At 38.1% G+C, this 21866-nt stretch overlaps 1 protein-coding gene across 2 annotated transcripts in view; it reads right to left on the reverse strand.

The window, feature by feature from the left end:
• COL9A1 (collagen type IX alpha 1 chain) overlaps positions 1 to 21866 on the reverse strand; it is a 168908-nt gene that overhangs the window by 16816 nt on the left and 130226 nt on the right. For both annotated transcript variants that reach the window (XM_089681329.1, XM_089681330.1), the window contains 6 exons: positions 7775 to 7810; positions 7635 to 7679; positions 7078 to 7110; positions 4634 to 4780; positions 2706 to 2760; positions 335 to 523 (listed from right to left, as the gene is read on the reverse strand). In XM_089681329.1, the coding sequence (XP_089537455.1) occupies positions 335 to 523; positions 2706 to 2760; positions 4634 to 4780; positions 7078 to 7110; positions 7635 to 7679; positions 7775 to 7810 (505 nt within the window). The remainder of the gene's footprint in view (positions 1 to 334; positions 524 to 2705; positions 2761 to 4633; positions 4781 to 7077; positions 7111 to 7634; positions 7680 to 7774; positions 7811 to 21866) is intronic.

Below are 21866 nucleotides of genomic sequence, written 5' to 3' on the forward strand. Positions count from 1 at the left end.
TTATGTTAAGGGATTGTAATCAGATTTAGAGTCTGTAAGTGTATATTTGGTTATTTTATTAGTATAATTTGAGGTGTAAAAAGTGAGAAATGTTTGCCATACAAGTGAATAGTTGGAAAAATATGTTAGCTGAAATTTCTGGCCCTAAAAATCATACATCAAATGCAAATGTGCTAGTTTTCACAAACTAAAATGTAACATACATTATAGCCAAACTGACCTTGGCATTGAGAGTTTACCTATGCAAGTTGGAATATGTGGAAAATGTGCAACCATTTGCCTTTCAATCTGTCTAAGCTTCTGAACATATAAATGGTGGAATGCAATCGTTTACCTTTTGGACCTCTAATGCCAATTTCACCAGAAGGACCTTTAAGCCCTGGAAGTCCTCTTTGTCCAATATGTCCTGGTAAACCATTATCACCAGGAGGTCCAGGAACACCTGGTGGACCTGGTCGTCCTGGTAAGCCAGCAGCTCCAGATTCTGGTCTTCGTAGACTGGCTGCCAAGTTTGCTAACTGATCTGTAAAAATAAAATTCAAACACAAACACACTCATATATAGTCATTTTAACACAGAATTTTTTTATTTCAGTGTATATTTATATTATTTTTCCATAATGACTACTTTTGCTTACTTGTATTTATTTCTCCTATTCCTCATAGTACTGATATATTACACAGCACATTAGAAAGTATTCTTTTCAGAACTAGCAATTCATGAACAGTTCCTCTTCTTCAGACTGAGCCATCCCTAAAATCTCATCTCCCCTGTTTGCTGGGATCTGTTTCTTAATGCAACTCCTAAGCATTTCATTTTTCATGGTCATACAAAACATCAAGGAGAAAATAAGGTCTGATCACTGTACTCTCCTCATCTGAAGTAGCAAAAATTAAATTGATCTCGCCTAGCTCTAAGCTTACAGTCCGGAAGTCTATGGCACTGAGATATTGTATGTGCTATGAGCACTTAGTGTGGTCTTACCAGTCACATCTGTACTGTGCTTACCTCAGCCGTGATTACCACCTCTGTGACAGCACAACATGACTGTCTTTACCAAGAGTATACTACAGTGGCTGGTTTCACTATCTGGTTGTGTAATTAATAAAGAATTAGTGGATTCCAGCAAAGGAACAGGAAGTGAGATAATCTTATCCTTTTATGGGTCCAAGCACGCTAGGCGGCTGAAAAAATGCCAGAACCTCTAGCAGAAAAAGCAGAATAAAATGCTCATAGTTCTCATATTGGCTCGTAATGCACTAGAGTTTATGAGCATTTACGGGCATTTGCTTTTATAATTGTTTTTTTTTCCCCTCTTCTCATTTTTCCCTATAATCAATATACACTTGAAAACACCAAGCACTCCGAACCACTGCATTTATTAGCATTTATGCGCATTTTATGCACAAAAAAAGCTCCTTTCAAAAATGCCATACTCATGTTTTTTTTTCTGCCAGAAAACACTCTTCTGCAAATATACCTGTAAACGCCCTAATGTGCATGGACAAATAGGCTAATATAGAGCTGCTTATATAGGCTGAAGAAAAGAAATGCCAAAAGCCTGTATAAGCAGCATTTGTTATGCCCAGTGTGCATGAACCCTATAACTGTTCATAACCTTAACCAAGATTGTGTTGACTTTTGAACCTTAATAATGCCTTTGCATCCTGCTAGGTGACATAATCATAATTTCAAGGAGACTAACTGATTCAACAGTTACTGTATTCAATTTATCTCAAATCTAAAAGTGAATACAGAACTGGGGCTGTTATCCACTACATAACACATATAGTATACAGTATAAGTTAATATACCATGTAACAGCATTTTCATTTAGAGTAATAGCTTTACCTCCTTGGCACCAGTCACACGCATATATGCGGCCTGTCACGTGTGGGCCTTAACACAAAGAGGCTGCATATATGCGTACCCACAAAAAACAGAACTGTGCCCAGATTGCCTCCCAGCACAATTATAGCCAGCTAATGGAAAGCTCCCAATCTCTTCTTGAAATGGGGAACTTTCCAAACATGTGACCGCTGTGACAGCCAATCAAAAGCCTGTACAGGCAGCATTTCTTATGCCCAGTGTGCATGAACCCTATAACTGTTCATAACCTTAACCAAGATTGTGTTGACTTTTGAACTTCAATAATGCCTTTGCATCCTGCTAGGTGACATCACCATAATTTCAAGGAGACTAACTGATTCAACAGTTACTGTATTCAATTTATCTCAAATCTAATAGTGAATACAGAACTGAGGCTGTTATCCACTACATAACACATATAGTATACAGTATAAGTTAATATACCATGTAACAGCATTTTCATTTAGAGTAATAGCTTTACCTCCTTGCCACCAGTCACAGGCATATATGAGGCCTGTCACGTGTGGGCATTAACACCAAGAGGCTGCATATATGCGTACCCACAAAAAACAGAACTGTGCCAAGATTGCCTCCCAGCACAATTATAGCCAGCTAATGGAAAGCTCCCAATCTCTTCTTGAAATCGGGAACTTTCCAATCATGTGACCGCTGTGACAGCCAATCATGGCAGTCACATAATCACAAATCCTGCCATGCCTCCCAGCATATAAAACCATTTAAATGGCCAGGAGGTGCGGGTGCAAAGGGGTTAAGATAAAATACATGAGTTGGGAAATGAAAATGTGATTTTTGCTTTATCCTGCAGTTTAACCTACCTTGTAACACTCTCATACACACTTGTTTGATGTGCTGGTCTGTAGGTTCTCTTCCCTAAATAATGAAACAAATTATTTAAAAAAAGCTAAGAAATATTATTATTATACAGGATTTATATAGTGCCAACAGTTTGCTCAGCACTTTACAATATAATGGGAGACAATACAGCAACAATACAGTTCAATACAAGAGGGATAGGAGGGCCCTGCTCCTCGGAGCTTACAATCTAAGAGTATAAAGCTAACAAAGAGAAGTTTACAATAACAAAAGAAAAAACTTATCCAAGTAGTTATATACACAAAAAATGTTAAATACATTAAAGCAGAATGAACAGAGAAAGGTACAAAATTTTGGCAAATGGACAGACATAATAAATTGATACATAAGATTTCCATCATCCAATATCAGTGAGAAGTAATAAATAGCCATAGCAGGCCTCCTCAGGATTCCAGCATCAAGAGAATACATTATCGGCCAGGTGGAAAATTAAAGGATGCTCTTCCTTTGTTTATCACTGAAATTCAAAACAACACTAGAAATGTATGCTACAGGGCTTGATTTTAGATTTCAAGCCCTCTGAGTTAACAAACAATTGTTCTACTAGGCTAGTTGTGTCCTACTGTTCAAGACCATCTGTTGTATACGGCCAGATAATGGAGAAATATAGAGATGCAGATACTGAAATAAACAATTAGCATAGAACTAAAGGAAACATTTTTTTTTGCCATCTGTGTCCCATTGGGGAGATTTCTCTTCACTTCCCCATAGACAAAGCAAGAAGTGTGAAGAAATCCCTCCAAAGTGAATCAGAGTCACCAGGACTAGTGTCCACATTGGACAATTGCCCCTCCAATACTATTCTGGGGAAATCCCAAAATTTGGGATTGACTTTCACTGTCAGTGATAACAGTAAACAGTACAAATAGAGTGGGTGAATATCTCTGGTGGAATACAGAAAGCAAAAAAAACTGACAAGTGTTTTAAACTCTACTCTGTCCAAAACTAAAAAAAAAAGGTTTGGCCTTAAGAAAATACTTTAAGCAATAGGAGAAGCTATATGCTTAAACAGAAAAGAGCAACAACCAGTAATAAAACAATTGAAAATAGATTATTGTAGTCAAGCTAGCAATGGATATCATATATATCAATATTTTAAAAAATCCTTATACTAAAATGCAAACACGTATTTTCTAACTGCATATTAATGTAGATGAGGCAGTAAGTGATATCCCTAGTGTTGGCTTTATGGAAAGAGCAACCTTTAAATGAGGGATACATTCCATCTCCATTGATCTACTTTTCCCCCAAAGAACAATTGGCTCAGGGTTGTCTACTTGTCTTTTTTTACTTATTACTTAAGCATCTTATATTTACAGCAACCTTTACAGGTGCAAGTGTCTATTATATTACAGTCACAATGATGCAGTGAGTAGCATAAACATGAGACACAAACCATGAAAGTGCCAGTGCCCTTAGCTCAACTCTGAAATTAATTCTCAAGTAGACAAATTCATGAATATAGGTAGCATAGGATAAAAAAAGGCATAAAGTTAGGTGAAAACCTTCACTATATCCTCTGCCACAACCACACAAAACATTATACAAAGCTACAGAGTTCTCACCCATAGGCACACAAAATTATTAAGCAAAATTAATGTTGTTGTTTAATGAATCTAGCTAATGCAAAAGGAGGTAAAGGTACTCAAAAACTGGTCATTTACTGTACCAGTTTGGGAGATTTTTATGTTGTAATAGCTAGCTTATGTTTTATGTCTGGTTATCAAATTGTTAGGCTTGTAAATGTGGAGGTTATGTTCAAGCAATGAATAGTTGCATGATCAGAGGCTGGATCTGAGGGAATTAATTGTTGCAGTTGTTTACTTTTAACTTTTTACTTTTAACTGGTAAAAAATCACTAATTACTTACTGAAGGACCCTGACCTCCAGGTAATCCAGGGGCTCCTTGTTCTCCTTGCATCCCTCGTGGACCAGCTGAACCTTGAGGACCTTCTACACCTGGGACACCACGACTTCCTTCAGGACCACGATTACCAGATTCACCTGGACTTCCAGTCTGTATGTAAAAAAGACGTTTCATAGCATGCAGATAAACTGGGGGACACTGACAACATCCTTGCAAGTATTGCAATTATAAAGTGGTGTGGCTTACAAAACAATTTAATATGCTGTAGGTATTTTCATTTAGTCTCACAAAGCACAAACCTTTTTTGTTAAAGTTGAACACCAGACATTAACTAATTGCATAATTACATTCATCCAGCTTGGACCACAGTAAGTATGCATATCAGATGAAGGACTGCTGTGGAAGCTGACAATCAATGTAGCAGTTGGAGTTACTACAGAAAAAAAAATGGGGTCACCCTAAAATCCATACTAGACCCTCATCCAAGCATGAAGCACGGTTTGCCAAGAAAAGAGGGACATGCATGTGCCCCACCCACCTCCTGAATCATACCAGGCCACATACCAGGGGGGAGCACCCTGACAAAACACCCTACCTTTACATTATGTTGCTGAGGACAAGGCCATCTTTCCCACAACCCGATGATTGTGGAGATCTGGAATCAGAAGCCCCTTTCAAAAATAAGGAGGGCCAGCTAATGACTCTCCCCTACCTGAAGAGTCAAAGGTTTTAAGCATGAAGTTGTCACATTTAACAGTGGTAATAATGCCACTGCTAAATGTCTCACTTCCATCTGCAGCTGGCTTTTCGCTGGGCCAAATGCTTATCCTTTCGTCCATCTGACCAATCTCCCTAACAATGGGTGGACCTGCAGCTCATCCATAGAGAACATAAAAATCCATAGAGAACATAGAAATCCACATTCACCATACATTTTGTACGCAGAGGTCTCTATCATATTATTTCTTCTTCTGATCACGTTTTTAGCCTATAGTGTTAGGCTATTTTCTCTATTGGTTGAATATTCCTATGGCTATTCTCTTAAGGTCAAATGTTGGGAATGTTACATTCACCTTGTGAAAGGCAACAAATAGAAAATGATTTTACACACATATTACAAACATCAGGGGCAGGAGATTTACTAAAACTGCTGCACACAGAATCTGGTGCAGCTGTGCATAGTAACCAATCAGCTTCCAGGTTTTATTGTGAACGGTTAACTGAGCAAGCTGGTCACTATGCACAACTGCACCAGATTCTGCATGCACCAGTTTTAGTAAATCTTCCTCTTCTGTATTATTTGTGACTTTTTCACGACTGCTAGAATTTTTTTTTTACATTAAACCCCTTTATATTTTCCAATTATTTAGATTTTCCCCACCAGAATCCATGCTACTAACCCCCATAACACACCAACCCACAATCATTAACATTTCCACACAGTACAATAAACCTCTGTTCACTATGATGACAGGAAAATATTGAGAGTGATAAAAGGTTCTGCGGTCACAGAACAGCATTAATAATATCACTATGGTGAAAAATGGCAACTGATTGCACGCAGGATGCCAACTGGCTGTGACCAGAAGTAAACCAGATAATGTAAAATGGCTTCAACTATGCTCTCCACCTTCAGGAGAGCTCCCTGAGGCGTGTTTCATCCTCTAGTGGGCTTAATCGTTGAGGCCATGTTGAGGCATCCTGTGTGCGATCGGTTGACATTATTGTTTGTTTTTTGTTTGTAGCCTTACAAGCTGTTTATATGATCATCACCAAGGTCATTACATGTCTTGTTGGCTGATATCAGTGTTAGGAGCATTCGATTTGTACTTTTTTTGTTTTTTGTTTTTTTATCCTAAAAATTCATAGTAGTGAAATTTAAAACATGCAGGGGGCAGACAAATTATCTTGCCATATTCTTGAAGGCAGAAACAGGTCTTCTGCTGCAAACGAACACAATATTGCCAGTGGTCATAAAAAAAAAAAAATTGTCAACCATGACAAAAGTGGCATGTTAGTTATGACTTCAGCTTAAGTGCCAAACAGCTGGATCTTGCATTACCTGACATGGCTTGTGGTCATCATTTAACCACAAAAAAGTGGCCTTTCTGCGTCAGTCATGAATTTTAAGTGCCAAAGGGCTGAAGTTTTCCGATTGGCTAAAACTGGACTGAAAACCACTGTAGCCATTTTTCAAAGGCATAAAATATCAGGTCCAACTTTAGATTTCTGTGCTTTCTGAAAGCTAATCACTTACGTTCAGTCAAGAATTGCAATCAGAAAAAGCAAATATGTCTTCATATGATTAAATGGCTTTCTTATTTAACCATCTTTACAGAAAGGGGTTTATGAAAAAAGTAAGGGTTAAAATGAATAACACTGTATTTCTTTGAAAGTATCAGACACAAGTGTCAGTTTTAGTGCGTAATTAAATAGCAAATACTTACAGATCCCTTTGGTCCTGGATTTCCTAAATCACCCTAAATAAAAATATAACATGTTACATATAGATAGTTATAATTTATTACACATACTATTTCATATGCTCTATTGTGATATACACATAATAGTGGTGTATATTAATGCAAAATATGCAGTAGGTCTTGTTTCTTTTCCATTTTCATATGCTCCATGAGAGAGTGCCCTAAAATGACAGCACTGCTGATCATTGTTCAGTCTTATGCCCTTTCCTTCAACTGTAATGCAAGTAAGCCTGTATTACTATTTTTATGCTGTCTATTCATGGCTATTTAATTCTATATATTTTTCACAGCTTCTTTGATGACAAAATGTGAAGGTATTGCATGTCATGAAGGGACATGTAACCAATTAAAAAAATTTACAGGTCATGAGTTCCCATTATCTTTTGACACAGTGCTGTAAATACAAGTATGACAATTGAACAGGGCTGCTCATGGCCAAAGGACATGGGAGTATACAGAGAAATAGAATATTTAGCATTAGGGCTTCATTTAGGGGTTACGTAAAGTAAAAAATCACTTACCAGTTCACCCTTCTCTCCTCCAAAGCCTTCTTCTCCAGAGCTACCCTGCATTTAATATAATGAATTTAGTGACACAAACTACTTATATTCCCAATGAAAATATAATTAATCAACATAGTTTATTCTCATGTATCACTCACCTGCTCACCTTTAGGCCCAGTTTCACCAACTCCACCCTAAAAAAAACAGAAGCAAATTGAACAAATTGAGCATATCTAAATATATAGATATATATATATACACACATATATATATATATATATATATATATTATATATAGATATATATACATATATACTGTATATCTATATATATGGTAAAATGGCTTCCCCCATCCCAACTCCCTCACCCTAAGAGAACAGTTTTTCCTTTGCTCCCATGCTGCTCCCCACAACTGATGAAAAGGAATTCCTGTGTAAGCTCACTGTCACTCAGTTTGGAGCTTATACAGAGCTAAACAAGCCAGAAATATCATGTGAGATAAGGGAAATGAGTCACATGATTTCCATACCCTTAAGTACTAGGTATTTAACTTCATTCTCTGTGGCAAGTACTGTGTGCTGAAAAAGTAAACCTATTATCTTACCTTGCATGGAAAAGTCACACTTTAATATTTAAAAAAAGTATTAAACCCAAAAGCAAGCATTTATTATATTGCAGCCTACCTATTCTTAGTTGTGGTGGCTGCATTTGTTTTCTTTTTTAGGCTTTCTTTCTTCTATTTTCATCTGGTGAACTGGCTTGTAAGTCTGTCATTTTTCAAAAGAACAAGCTCTCCTGCAGACTGTTTCAGCTACAGGGATTAGGCAAACCATTTACAACTGACAGGGGTCCCTACAATTATAAGCTTTTATTTATTTATTTATGTAAAACCTTTTTACATTAATCCCAAAAGGGAAAAAAATGTTGCTGTAATTGATTCTAAGGTGTGAGCTGTAATCTAAATCTACAAGTCCATTTACAACTTTCCTTCCCCAGACTGACAATGTTGCTGTGCAATGGTGCCCCCTGTGCTCCTTCATCCAGAGTGGGGGCACGCTAATGCAGGTGTGTAACTGGCCAGATTATCAAGTAAAAACAGAGAGAAAAAAGTCTGAAAAGAAAAAAAAAAGATTATTAATGTAACCTGTCTAATGATTGTTAAGCTGTAATATTCCATTTTTGGTTTTGGGTTTAATATTGCTTTAAATATACAACTGACAGCAGATGTATCATAGTTTTATGCAGGTTCTTTAACCATATTTATTTGCAGTGTTTGCTGTGTACTCTAAATTGTTCTTTCTTGTGACTGTTAGCAAATAAAAACAAACAAAAAGAATGAGAGAGGAGGTTGAGAAAATTAGAGGAATCAGCTGAGATAAATTGATTAAATCCCAGGAGCAAAACTACTTTTGAAGATATTCCAAGCATCCTACAAATATAAGGAGCTGTTCTCAACATGCATTTGCATATGTTTAGTAATCAGTGCAGTCAGGAATTGCCAGGACTGGATTAAAGCTACAGCAGTTTAAATTCTGCAAATCAAACAAATGTAATTTTTTTTTACAAATCCCACATTCCCTTGCAGCTGCATAGTCAATACATCAAGAAGGTTTGAAAAAGTAATAGAAAATTAAACAAACTAAAGCAAATAAATAGAAAAAAAAAAGACCTGTCAGCCTAATTACATACAGAGTATGTGATCTGACATTAAGTAAATAGCTGACTAACAGTAAGATATGATGGTACAAACAGAATCATTTTTGCCACTAGAGAACTGGGATAATGTATCATGCTAAAAAATTGATTAGAAATGTAATATAACAAATCTTTAAACTAATAGAAAGCTACAGATCTTCTATCATATGTGGCAGAGATATGAAGAGTAACAATATTACTGTACACAAAATAAAATAACAGAATCAAGCTAAATGCAAATAAAGGTAGTAAATAAGGAGCCGCTCTTTGCAACTCAAAGTACCTTTCACAAGACGGAAAGAAATTGTAAAATTCTTGTGATTCACTAGACCAGGAGTCTCCAAGCTGCCTTAACAAAGCCGGTTTACTGTCTTTCAGACTTAAGGAGGGCCAGAGTGGCAGTAGGGAGTAGAGAATGTTCCAGTGTAAGTAGTCTTGTACTAAGTACTAATACTGCTTGTAGTCAGCAGAAGAAGGAATAGTGTCCAGTCATTGGTATCAGTGTGAGGAATAGTGCCCTATCATTGGTATCAGTGAGAGGGATAGTTTCCCATCATTGGTGTCAGTGGGCTGAATAGTGCCCCATCATTGGTATCAGTGAGAGGGATAGTTTCCCATCATTGGTGACAGTGGGATGAATAGTGCCCCATCATTGGTGACAGTGGGAGGAATAGTGCACCATCATTGGTGTCAGTGGGAGGAATAGTGTCCCATCATTGGTGTCAGTGGGAGGAATAGTGCCCCATCATTGGTATCAGTGGGAGGAATAGTGACCCCTCATTGGTATCAGTGGGAGGAATAGTGCCCCATCATTGGTGTCGGTGAGAGGGGTTGTTTCCCATCATTGGTGTCAGCGGGGTGAATAGTGCCCCATCATTGGTGTTAATGGGAGGAATTGTGTCCCATCATTGGTGTCAGTGGGAGGAATAGTGTCCCATCATTGGTATTAGTGGGAGGACTAGTGTCCCATCATTGGTATTAGTGGGAGGAATAGTGTCCCAGCATTGGCATCAGTGGGAGGAATAGTGCCCCATCATTGGTATTAGTGGGAGGAATAGTGTCCCAGCATTGGCATCAGTGGGATGAATAGTGCCCCATCATTGGTGACAGTGGGATGAAGAGAGCTCCTTATTTGCTGTCAGTGGGATGAAAAGAGCTCCTTATTTGGTGTCAGTGGGAGAAATAGAGCTCCTTATTTGGTGTCAGTGGGAGGAATAGTGCCCCATCATTGGTGTCAGTGGGAGGAATAGTGTCCCATCATTGGTGTCAGTGGGATGAAGAGTGCTCCATCATTGGTGTTAGTGGGATGAAGAGTGCCCCATCATTGGTATCAGAGGAAGGAATATTTCCCCATCCTTGGTATTAGTTGGAGGAATAGTACCTATGACACCTCTGTGCTCTTCTGCAAGACACAAACCATGTCCCCTGAACTGTCTGAACCCATTTCTCTAAATTAAGCATCCTCAACTCCTATATTATGTTCCCTCTTTCTCCTGAAGAAGTAAAATTGCCACTCACTTGCTCAAGTAATGATGATGGAGGGAGAGTTCTAATATGGCTTGGAAGACCCTATGGGCACCCCAAATGCAAAAGTCTTGTTGCAAACACAATCTCTGCAACTTCTGTCCCTACACTGCAGGGCAAAATACTAACTTGAGCTTAACCTCTTCATGCCCACAGTACGCATATATATGCGGCCTCTCGGCGGGTGGGCCTTGACGCCGAGAGGCCGCATATATGTGTAACAAAATGTAAACAAAGCTGTGCCGAGAGCGCACTCCCTGGATGCTCCCAGCACAGTTACCGGCTACTTGCAATCAGGAGCTTTCCGATCATGGGATCGCTGTGACAACCAATCACGGAGGTCACAGGCCTCCCAGCATTAGAAACCCCTTAGGGGGCCAGGAAGCATGAGCATTAAGGGGTTAAGTATATCTAAAGCCAAAACATTTTTTTAGTTTTGTATATAGTAGTAATGGTTAAAACCCCTTCTAGCAGGAGGCTACTTTAACAAGTTTCTCCACTGGAAGACTTCCCCTCTATTCACACTACAGTGACAACTCAAAATGTCACCTTAACCTTACTTTCAGTACCAGTGATAATAATCACCAGAAAAAGCACAGATGGCAAAGGATACAGACAATATTATAAGCCTGAAAGGGATTTGAACACTTTTCCATTATATCTAAAACTTACAAAAATGGCTTTAGATACATTTTAACATCTAGACATCAGCTGTTTTAAAGGATAAGTTCACCTTTTGTAAGATGTTACATCCATATTCAGGGTGTAACATGTTACAAATGCACCAGCGTCCACTTTCCCCCAGTCCCAATCTTGACAGCTGCTTCACTCATTCACAGTGTTCTGTGAATGGGAAAACTACAAGTCCTGATAGCCTTTCCGGCTGTTGGCTTATAGATCACAATGAACTACCAGAGCGCTGCTGATCACGCTAGGTAGTTCATTTAGCTTCCTGTCTGAGTGTAAATTCCTGCCTATATGTGAGGTATGGGCAAACAGGTACACAGACAGTCTGCAGGACCATGGCATCACACCCATGATCTGCTGATCATGGGTGCAAGGCTTTACAGGTCCCTAACAAAATAAAATGATAAATGCATATTTTTTTTACCCACAAAAAAATGTGCATTTATTATTTTATTTTAATTTTTTTTTTAAGTGAACTGCTCCTTTAAAGGACTGAAAATTACATTTTATTTGTTTTAAAATAAATAAATGAGAATAAGGAAATAATAACATGTATTCCAACCATTGCACAATGGTAAGTGTGTAATAATAACTGCAATATTTAGTATTGCACAGACAATGTATTTAGGGGATCACAAATAAAAATACTAGAGTTTTCAATAAACAAAAGCTTTGTTCTCTGCACATTATGTCCAGCACAATAATGATGTCACTGCTACTTTTATATTATAATATAGTTTACAAAGGTGTTTGGTCTACACAAGGTAGATTTTTTATTCTCTGTGGCTATTGAGGAATATATTCAAATTAGAGTTTTTGTGCCTGGAGCTCAGCTTTGATGGCTGAGCTGAATTGCATGTTATCTCAACCCATGCCCAACAGAAGTTAGCAAATGAAAGGAAATAAGGAAAATCCCTATTGCCATATTTTCTCCTATATATGACTCATCCCCTGAACTCCTGTAAAAAGATAAAAGGACCACACATAACCCAATGGCAGCAATGTGGACATCAATTATCTAAATGAATGCAAGGGCACAAGGGGAAAACAGTATGCAGCTACTCCTGTTCTTTACATTTCACACTTTACAAATGTAAAGTTAATTCATATACACCATAAATGCTTTCAGCAAAAATGGTGATGTGTGTTAAAAAGATTGCAGTCTATTTTAGGTGTGCTATAAGAAATAAAGTATCCACAGAGGAATGTTATTAAAACATAAGTCTCTCTGGTACTATATGATTTGTAAAAAAAAGTATTAGCTGATTTTTTTTAAGCTGAGCATCTATTTATTATTCATTTATTTCAGGTACTTGTATAGCGCCATCAATTTACACAGCGCTTTACATATATATTGTACATTCACATCAGTCCCTAACCCTCAAGGGGTGTACAATCTAAGGTCCCTAATTCACATTCATACATAGATATACTAGGGCCAATTTAGACAGGAGCCAATGAACCTACCAGCATGTCTTTGGAGTGTGGGAGGAAACCCACGCAGACACACATGGAGAACATGCAAACTCCAGGCAGGTGGTGCCATGGTTGGGATTCAAACCAATGACCCTAGTACTGCAAGGCGGAAGTGCTAACCACTTAGCCACTGTGCTGCCCATATCTGGCACCAAAGTCTGATTTGCATTGTCTCAAAACTGTTCCTTGTGGTGTAATGTTGCTATATTTCCCAGTCAGGGGTGCATTATTTCATATGTAATAGGCAGTGCAGTTTCTGTGTACTGTTACAAATGCTAACCATGTCTGTTAGTGACTCTATGTTTGATCCCATCTTTCATCAACTCATTATACAAGTACTGTAGAGTTGTAAAGAAGGATAACATTGCTGGATTTCCACAAAGCACCGTACTGTGACCATAAAATACAAGCATTCCATCTGATAAACTAAGGAATGTAGGAGGGAATTAATTAACCAAAGTAACTCTATTTTATGCATAATCCGCTCTTCAGGTAACTATAGGCAATATACTGTAATTATGATAATTATGCAAATTACTTAATTAAATTTATCTGAAAATTTTATAGTGTGAAGTACAACTAAAGCTGGCCATACTTGGTTCAGTTTTTTTTTTTTGTTCTGCCAGCGGGCTGAAAAAAAAAGCTTAAATGAGTACTTTCATATCTCATACTTGCAAGACTTTTCTGTTCCTAGCAAAAAAATATTCAGATTCCCAAAACTGAATCACTAAACACTCATCTCCAACCCTTCAGCATACATTGAACTTTTAGAAGTCAGTGATGATGGAGTTGTTCCACAAATGAGGTAGTCCTCAGTAGAATTACTTTGTATGTGTGTAAGAATTAAGTAGATACATTTGCTAAGGAACATAACAGGAAATGTTACCAATTATTCAGAACCTTTCTCTTGCACCTAGTGTTACTATTTTCTTCTACTACATGTGAGTGTTTTGTTGTTCTATTATAATCTCTGAATATAATTATATAACAAAATTTGCCTGTCTCAACTCAGTGTCCTTTCAACTTTGGAATCCCCCAATGCATAGGTGCCAAGAAATATTGTGATCATGGCAGACACTAAGGATGAGTTCATGGTTCGGTTTCAGCTAGGAATGTCCAGCCATGTAAACAATAGTGCTGGATCTCAGTGACATCAAAGGCCATATATGGCCATACATGATTTTTTTTTTTTGAGCAGTATAGACAGATTTTTATTTTCTTTCAGATTTTGTTCTGTATTAGTATTGTCTTATATTTTGTGATAGCTGAATATCTTACGTTACATTCTTGTGAGATGTGATTTCTTCATCCTTATGATTGCTTGCTCTACTTGTAGAATTGCATGTTAACCTTTTTGGGCCTCTGTTTTGATGAAGCAGCTCTCTCAAAACACATTGACAGTTCAACAATATGTTCATTTTACTTTGTTTTGTTCCTTGATTTAAAACTTTTAGCATTGCATAAATAAACAATTGTATTTTTATGCATATATTTGTGTTTTTGGTCTCCTGAAAGTTATATTGAAAATCCTTATTTTTTTATATACACTATATTGCCAAAAAGTATTGGGGCGCTTGCTTTTACAAGCACATGAACTTTAATGGCATCCCAGTCTTAGTCTGTAGGGTTCAATATTGAGTTGGCCTGCCCTTTGCAGCTATAACAGCTTCAACTTGTCTGGGAAGGCTGTCCACAAGATTTAGTAGTGTGTCTATGGGAATGTTTGACCATTCTTCAAGAAGCGAAGTGAAGTCAGGCACTGATGTCGAACAAAAAGGCCTGGCTCGCAGTCTTCTCTCTAATTCATCCCAAAGATGTTCTCTCGGGTTGAGGTCAGGACTCTGTGCAGGCCAGTCAAGTTTCTCCACCCCAAACTCACTCATGTGCACAGTCATGTTGGAAAAGGCATTGTGCGCTTCAGCATGTGCTGACCCTGCTCTGTCATTTTACATGGCCTACCACTTTGTGGCTAAGTTGCTGTTGTACCAGTTGCTTCCACTTTGGTATAATACCACTAACAGTTGACTGTGGAATATTTAGTAGCAAGGAAATTTCAAGGATGGACAGGTGGCTGCTTATCACGGTACCACACTTGAATGCACTGAGCTCCTGAGAGCAACCCATTTTTTAACAAATGTTTGTAGAAACATTCTGGATGCCTAGGTGCTTGATTTTATACACCTGTGGCCATGGGGGTGATTAGAACATCTGAATCCAATGATTTGGAGGGGTGTCCTAATACTTTTAGCAATATGGAGTATCTTGTTTGTAGTACATTTTGGGATGATACCTTGACACCTTCAGGATACTTGGTTTCAAAGTTAGATATTTAATTCCACCCTATATACATGTAACCCTGTCATGTCCATATATGGTCAATTGCATGGTCAAGAGACCCATATCCTCTTGTATATACTTTAACAGCTGTCATCCGCCGGACTTTACATTCAGTGGGTGACAAGTGATCAAACAAGGTGTGTTTCGGTGGTGGTGGTTTTTCTTTTCAGTTCAGATCTGGCATCATGATTAACATAACTCTGCATTGATGGATGTTGTGAGTAACAGTGGATTTACGAAGGAACTTTTTGGGGGGATTTTTTTTAGTAGAGGACTTGCTAAACATTTGGCTGTTTTTATTTCTAGGCTGCAACTTTTTTTTGTGAATGAATATGAATACTATATATCCCATACTCGTTCATGTAGGGGGGAAGCCAGTATCTAATTAAAGGGGGCTTCCAGATTCCAATAAGCCCCACCACTTACAGACCCTCATACCCACCAGCCAAGAGTTGTGGGGAAGGGGGGCAAGGTGCTTTTCCTGGGGGTGTCAGCCCCTGCAAGGCACTCCCATGCTGTGGCCTGGTATGGTTTGGGTGTGAGGAGCACACTCAAACCCCCTTTCCTGGCCAGACAGTTTGTATGTTTGGAATAAGGATCTGGATGGATTTTTAGGGAAGCCTCACAAAAAAAAGCACACAAACGCCTCCAAAGGTCCCCAAAATACAAAGAAGACTAAAAAAATGGCAATGACAGTTGTCAAAAACATTCGACAGAAAGTTTAAAACTTTTTTCCTTTGTAAATGTCAGTGCTAAAAAAAATCACTGCTTCACTTGCAAAAAAAGTTTTACTGTTTTTATTTTTTGCATTGATACATGTTCCTCAGTGCTGAGCCCACCCCTTACCCCTCTTCTTCCCCTATCCTATTTTTCGACACTCCTTGCACATTAGCCCAGAAAACAGGCATTTTTAATTTGACTTATTCAGCTCACATTAATTTCAGTAGGGATCGGGTTCAGAATCCGAACGTTTTTGAAATTCGGTGATCTCCTGCAGAACCAAACCCAGACCTGTTCAGCTTATCACTGAGGGACACCAAAGCCACTTTCTTACTGTCAATATCTGAGTTCAAATGTTTGGCAATAAACTGTCTGATACTGTTCATAGAGAACTGATTGATGAAATGCAGTATTGAGTCCCATATCTCTGTTTTCCAAAACAGAATTAATGTATTCCAACTGATGTATGGTAAAAGTAAGTACAGACTGTCACGACATCACTTTCACAATGGAAGAATGTACAGAACCTGTCTGTGTCAATAGTGCAGCTTACTATGTTAGCATGCCCCTCTCTCGATAGGACATGAACTGCACAATACCGACTCCTGACTGATGGTTGCCACACTCAGTCACAAGGAGGCGATATGCAGTTCACTTCTCATCCACACAGTGATAAGTGAACTGCACTGTGGGGGAAGAAAAATGTTAAACAGCCTCCTGCAACATAAGAGGTGTGTCAGGGTCCTGTCCACGGCAGAAGTTCTGGAAGATCTGGCATTTCTGCCAGTACTCTACATGGCCGCAGAGGTACATATCAGCCTCAGTCTGCTGCCAGACAGCCTCTATAAGGAGACTCATCACTTCCTCTGGTTGCTGGATGGTCTCTAGCTCCCCGTGCCCTGTTCCTGGTTCCTGTTTGCTGTTTCCTGTGATTCTGACTTGTGATTTCTTGTTACCGACTCGGCTTGCTCCTGGACCTGTCTACTCTGATTTACCCCTGATCTGACCTCGGCTTGACTTACGGATACTGTCTCTCGCTCCTCTGTGAATGACCTCGGCTTTCCCATCTGACTACGTCCACTCTGACTTCCACTTGGTACCTGACCTTGGCTTGAACCAACTATCCAGTAAACATCCAAATTCCGGAAGGGCTTACATATCGCGCACAGGAGCCTCCTGTCTGCAGACCTATCTCCGTGCACCAGCTGTGCTTCTGAGTGGACCACCAACCAGCACTCCTACAGGCAACCTGTGCAACTTTGGGCCAGACTCCCGCTGTCCCACTCTCAGGGGAGTCCGGAACTTAGCCGCAAGGGAAGCCCTCTCTCCATTGGCCTCCATCACCAGGTACGTGATAAGGTGTGTGCATGATAAAGGCCATTTAGCAGAAGACAGCGAAAGGGAAACAATATGGGATGGATTTACTAAAGGCAAATAGGCTGCTCACAGTGCAAGGGAATTTGCATTTTCCAAGATACTTTTTTGCTTAGCTTTGTGAATAAGCTAAAGCTCTGCTGACTTCTATCATCACGTCATGTAATGATAGGATGATGTAAAAATACTGGGGGTTTTTTTACTTGCATGTGATTGAGTATTCTTTGCAAAGTGCATTTACACCACATTCACTAAGCTAAGGGGAAATACCCTTGCAACTTGAACATTTCCTTACAAAGTAAACAGCATATTCGACTTTAGTAAATCAACTCGTATGAGTCTAATTTCAGGTCGGTGCCTTTTCCATATCTAGGAGCAATTTTGAGATTAATGATAATTGTATGTTATCTAATATTGCTAAGGGGTAGCAAAGATATTGATTTGTCTTCTCTCCTTTGTGATCCTCAGTCAAAAATCAATAATAGAAAAAATGTTACTTAAAAAGAAGCCATTTATAAATAAAACATTTAAATACCTCAAATTCTTTGTCACAAGACCATGTTCTTGCAAAGAATTACATAAATAATATGCATATTGCATAATATTACAAAAAATACACAATATTCTATTAACAGCTTTTATCGTTTTCCACTCAGAACCAACATTTTCCTTTATGTCTAACCTAGCAATTCTGGTACATGTGCTGTGCAGATGTTTTGCACCAACAAAGGATGGACATTAAGCTATGTTTGGTCTTTTCCTTTATATGTAAACATTAGCATAGTGTACTCAGTAAGAGTGAACCTTCAGTATATGGACTCAAAAAAAATAAATATATAAAAAAAGACACATGGAGCACAGAGCACTTAGTAATACCATTCATTGTTCACAAAAGTGAACACTCAGACATCTGTCTGTAACAGATCAAAGGATCACACAGATTATTAGGAAAATGAAAGATGTGTGTAAAGTATAGCATAAGCAACTCATTGTGAAATATAACACAGACAAACTAATGAAGAAAAAAAGCAGTATGCACACAACTATACAACAAAATAAAAAAAAAACAATAGTCCTTATCAAAAAATATACATAACAAAAATAGATAACTGTATACTTTGTATGTGAAAACATATTCCTCTAAATGTGAAAGAACTATAAAATTAAATAAAACACACATGCTTCCTTATACATGGAATAAATGAGCAATATCACAATGATTATTAATATCCGTCAATAATTCAGTATCTATCCCAAGAAACATGAAATCGCTCCAATGATTGTATATATAATCAATGTGTCATAAATAATTAATAATCACTACCAAATAGTGAATCTAAATTGTGCATAAACACATAATATACATAACAAAAACAGTCCCCAAATGACAGTCTTAATCCACAATGTTTGTGCATGTGCCAGAAAATCCAATTTTTCTCCAGTGCCAGTAGCAACACACTGACAGTGCACCAGTCTCTTACACCACAGTGCTCTTCACATGTGCCCTCACTTATTTATATGGACCTCAGTGGTATTAAGAAGTCAAAACCAACATAAGCTCAAGCCCCATCAAGTATATACTCACAGATCTCCTCTTCGGCAGTCAACTCCTTACAGGAACATCATTTTGCTCATAGAGAGATACAAAGAGACTTCACAGTGCTCACTGTGTACATTCTTTATAATCAATAAAAATCAAAGCACTCTCATAGTTAAAAACAGGAACCAGCATCAAAGTATATACAGTATGTAATAACTGTATTGTTACCAGACACCGATCACTGTGTACCCTGCCATTTCCTCGCCTAGTATGGTGATGTCATAAGGCCATGTCCACCTGGTATTTTGTGTCCTGATTGGACTTCCTCAAAGCTACCTGAGGAACCTCAGGTATAGGATCACTGGAGCACTTTCAGGAAAATTGGATTTTCTGCCACATGCACAAATATTGTGGATTATAAGACTGTCATTTGAGGACTGTTATTGTTATGTGTGTTTGCACAATTGAAATTCACTATTTGGTAATGATTGTTTACTATTTTTGATAGATGCTGAATTATTCACAGATGTGGTGATCATGATATTGTTCATTTTTTCACGTATAAGAAAGCATACTTTTTTTTAAATTGTTATTTATTTATTTCACATTAAGAGGAAGTATATGTTTTCACATAAGCTAATGTACAACTATCTATTTGCATTTTTATATATTTTTTGATAAGAAGCACTGCACTATAATTATTATTTGTTATTTTAGCTAATCAGTATTCACATTTATCCTGGCATTTACTCCATGAACCATTGTATTGAGTAGGGCTGCCCTGCAGTCCTTTAATACAAGGCTATATACAACTCCAGCATCTGTATCAGAGTTACTTTCCATCATTCTACTATCCACTGGCATAATGTATTTCTCTGCCTCCTGTTTCTGCCTAATATCATAATTAAGAGCTTCACAAGAAAAGGTACATATATGGGAAATAATATAAGATCCCTATAAGTTGTGCTTTGCAGTGTGCCATAGAAAATAATATGTAGCGTACTTGCAAGAACTGGGGAAGGAGTAGGAGGTTATTGCCTATTGCAATTGCACAAGAAAGAGTTCTAAACAAAGCAAGAAGTCCAACATGATTTATTGGTTCATTAAATGACCATGGAAAGGACAGCAAATATCCAACACATTTCAGGGGCCTATAGTTCTCCCCTTACCTTAGGTTTACAGAACGGATGTAAAAACTTATAAAATCTTAAATTATTTAAATAGGTACTCAGGCACAATAAATATAAATAAAATATTCAAAAAAACAACGAAAATGTTTAGCTAATATTAGCTAAACATTTCATTTGAAGTTTTTTAAATGTTTATTTTTGAACTCTAGCATCATTTGGCACTCTTTTTGGTGCAAATGAATATAGACTACTCAATTTGGTTTTGTCTATTTTTCAGGGACCCCCCCCCCCCCATTTTCTGGAGAGCTGCTGAAGTTGCTTGGCTCTACTAAGGACTTTACTTCTATTGATAGAGAATCCATATCTAGCACATTATCCTTAGCTCATCTTGACCTGTGGCAACTGGCAACTCTGTGGGTACCTTTTTACTTTATTTACAAACGCATTCTAACTTTCTCCGTAAGTTAATGGGATGGCTTTGCATAACTGTAAAACAATGTTGCAGTTATGCCAGGATTTACTGCATTTAACTGCATTTAAACTAACTAATTATATGGCATTAACGTGGTTCTAAAGGCAGATGATTTTTTACCTTATACATTCTATGCATTAAGGTAAAAACCTTCTTGGTGCAGCTCCCCCTCAGCTTGACCCAGCAATGTGCATGAGAACCGTGGCTTCTACAGCAGTGGCAGCCATTGACTCCCACTGCTGTCAATCACAGCCAGTGAGCCAATGAGGAAAGAGTGGGGGAGGGGCCGAGCTATGCTCTCTGTGTGACTGGCCAATGCCCATTCACAGGACTGCAGCTCAGAAGTGAGCCTGCTCGAGTGCCCCTATAGCAAGAGGATAACTATTGGGGGCACTCGGCAGGGGAAAGGAGCCAGGACCACAAGCAGGGATCCCAAAAAAGAAGAGGGTCTGGGCTGCTCTGTGCAAAACCATTACACAGAGAAATTAAGTATAACATGTTTTTTGTTATTTTATTACAACCTTTAGAATCACTTTAAAAACACACAGGCTAGTTGCAAATTATTTGGAAAATGAAACATTAGAGTTGCCCGTGCAAGTTAAGCCTAATTTTTCATCAAAGAGCTTCTCAATTAGCTTCTTAGCAGGGTATACCCAAAATCCACATCTCGCTAACTTTTACCTAATTTTACCTTTGGCATCTCTGGAAACAAAATCTACCCGCTGAGTTTTGATTGTTGTAATTGCTGTACCAAATCAAATGGTAACGTGAAAAATGATTTACTATACAGCAGCATGCTAAAAAATGTCAATTTCAGCATATTGTTTTAATTAATGTAATGAAGTGAGCCTCATACATAGCTGAACCCAAGAACAAAAATGTAATATATTGCAGTTTACTAGTATTCGGATGTGGTGGCTGGATTAAAAAGATTTTTAAGGAAAAGTATATTTTTGGAAAATATGGAAAAACACCTGTTGTTCCTATCAAAAGGTTTGTGTCCTTTTAACCTCCTGAGGACTGAACTGAAATCTTGAACATTATCATTTGTCACAGCTATCTTATGTAAACTGCAAAGTAATATCCCTCTATGTAATTGAGACAATTGAGATAAGGAGATGGGGAGGTGTTTGTAATCTAAACTAGGAGAACAGTCTAGGGTGACAGCACTAATCTTCCATAGATACAGTATAGAGAGGGAGTGTTGTCATGCTAGAAAAGGACTGTGTTACTGTCAGGAACACTAGGTGAAAATACAAACAAAAAAAGCCTGAAAAATTAAGCTAATGAAAACA

This window comes from Staurois parvus, unplaced genomic scaffold (assembly GCF_062004578.1).
Source record: "Staurois parvus isolate SC_StPar_1 unplaced genomic scaffold, SC_StPar_1.0 ptg000264l, whole genome shotgun sequence".
In the NCBI taxonomy this organism is placed as follows: Eukaryota; Metazoa; Chordata; class Amphibia; order Anura; family Ranidae; genus Staurois; species Staurois parvus.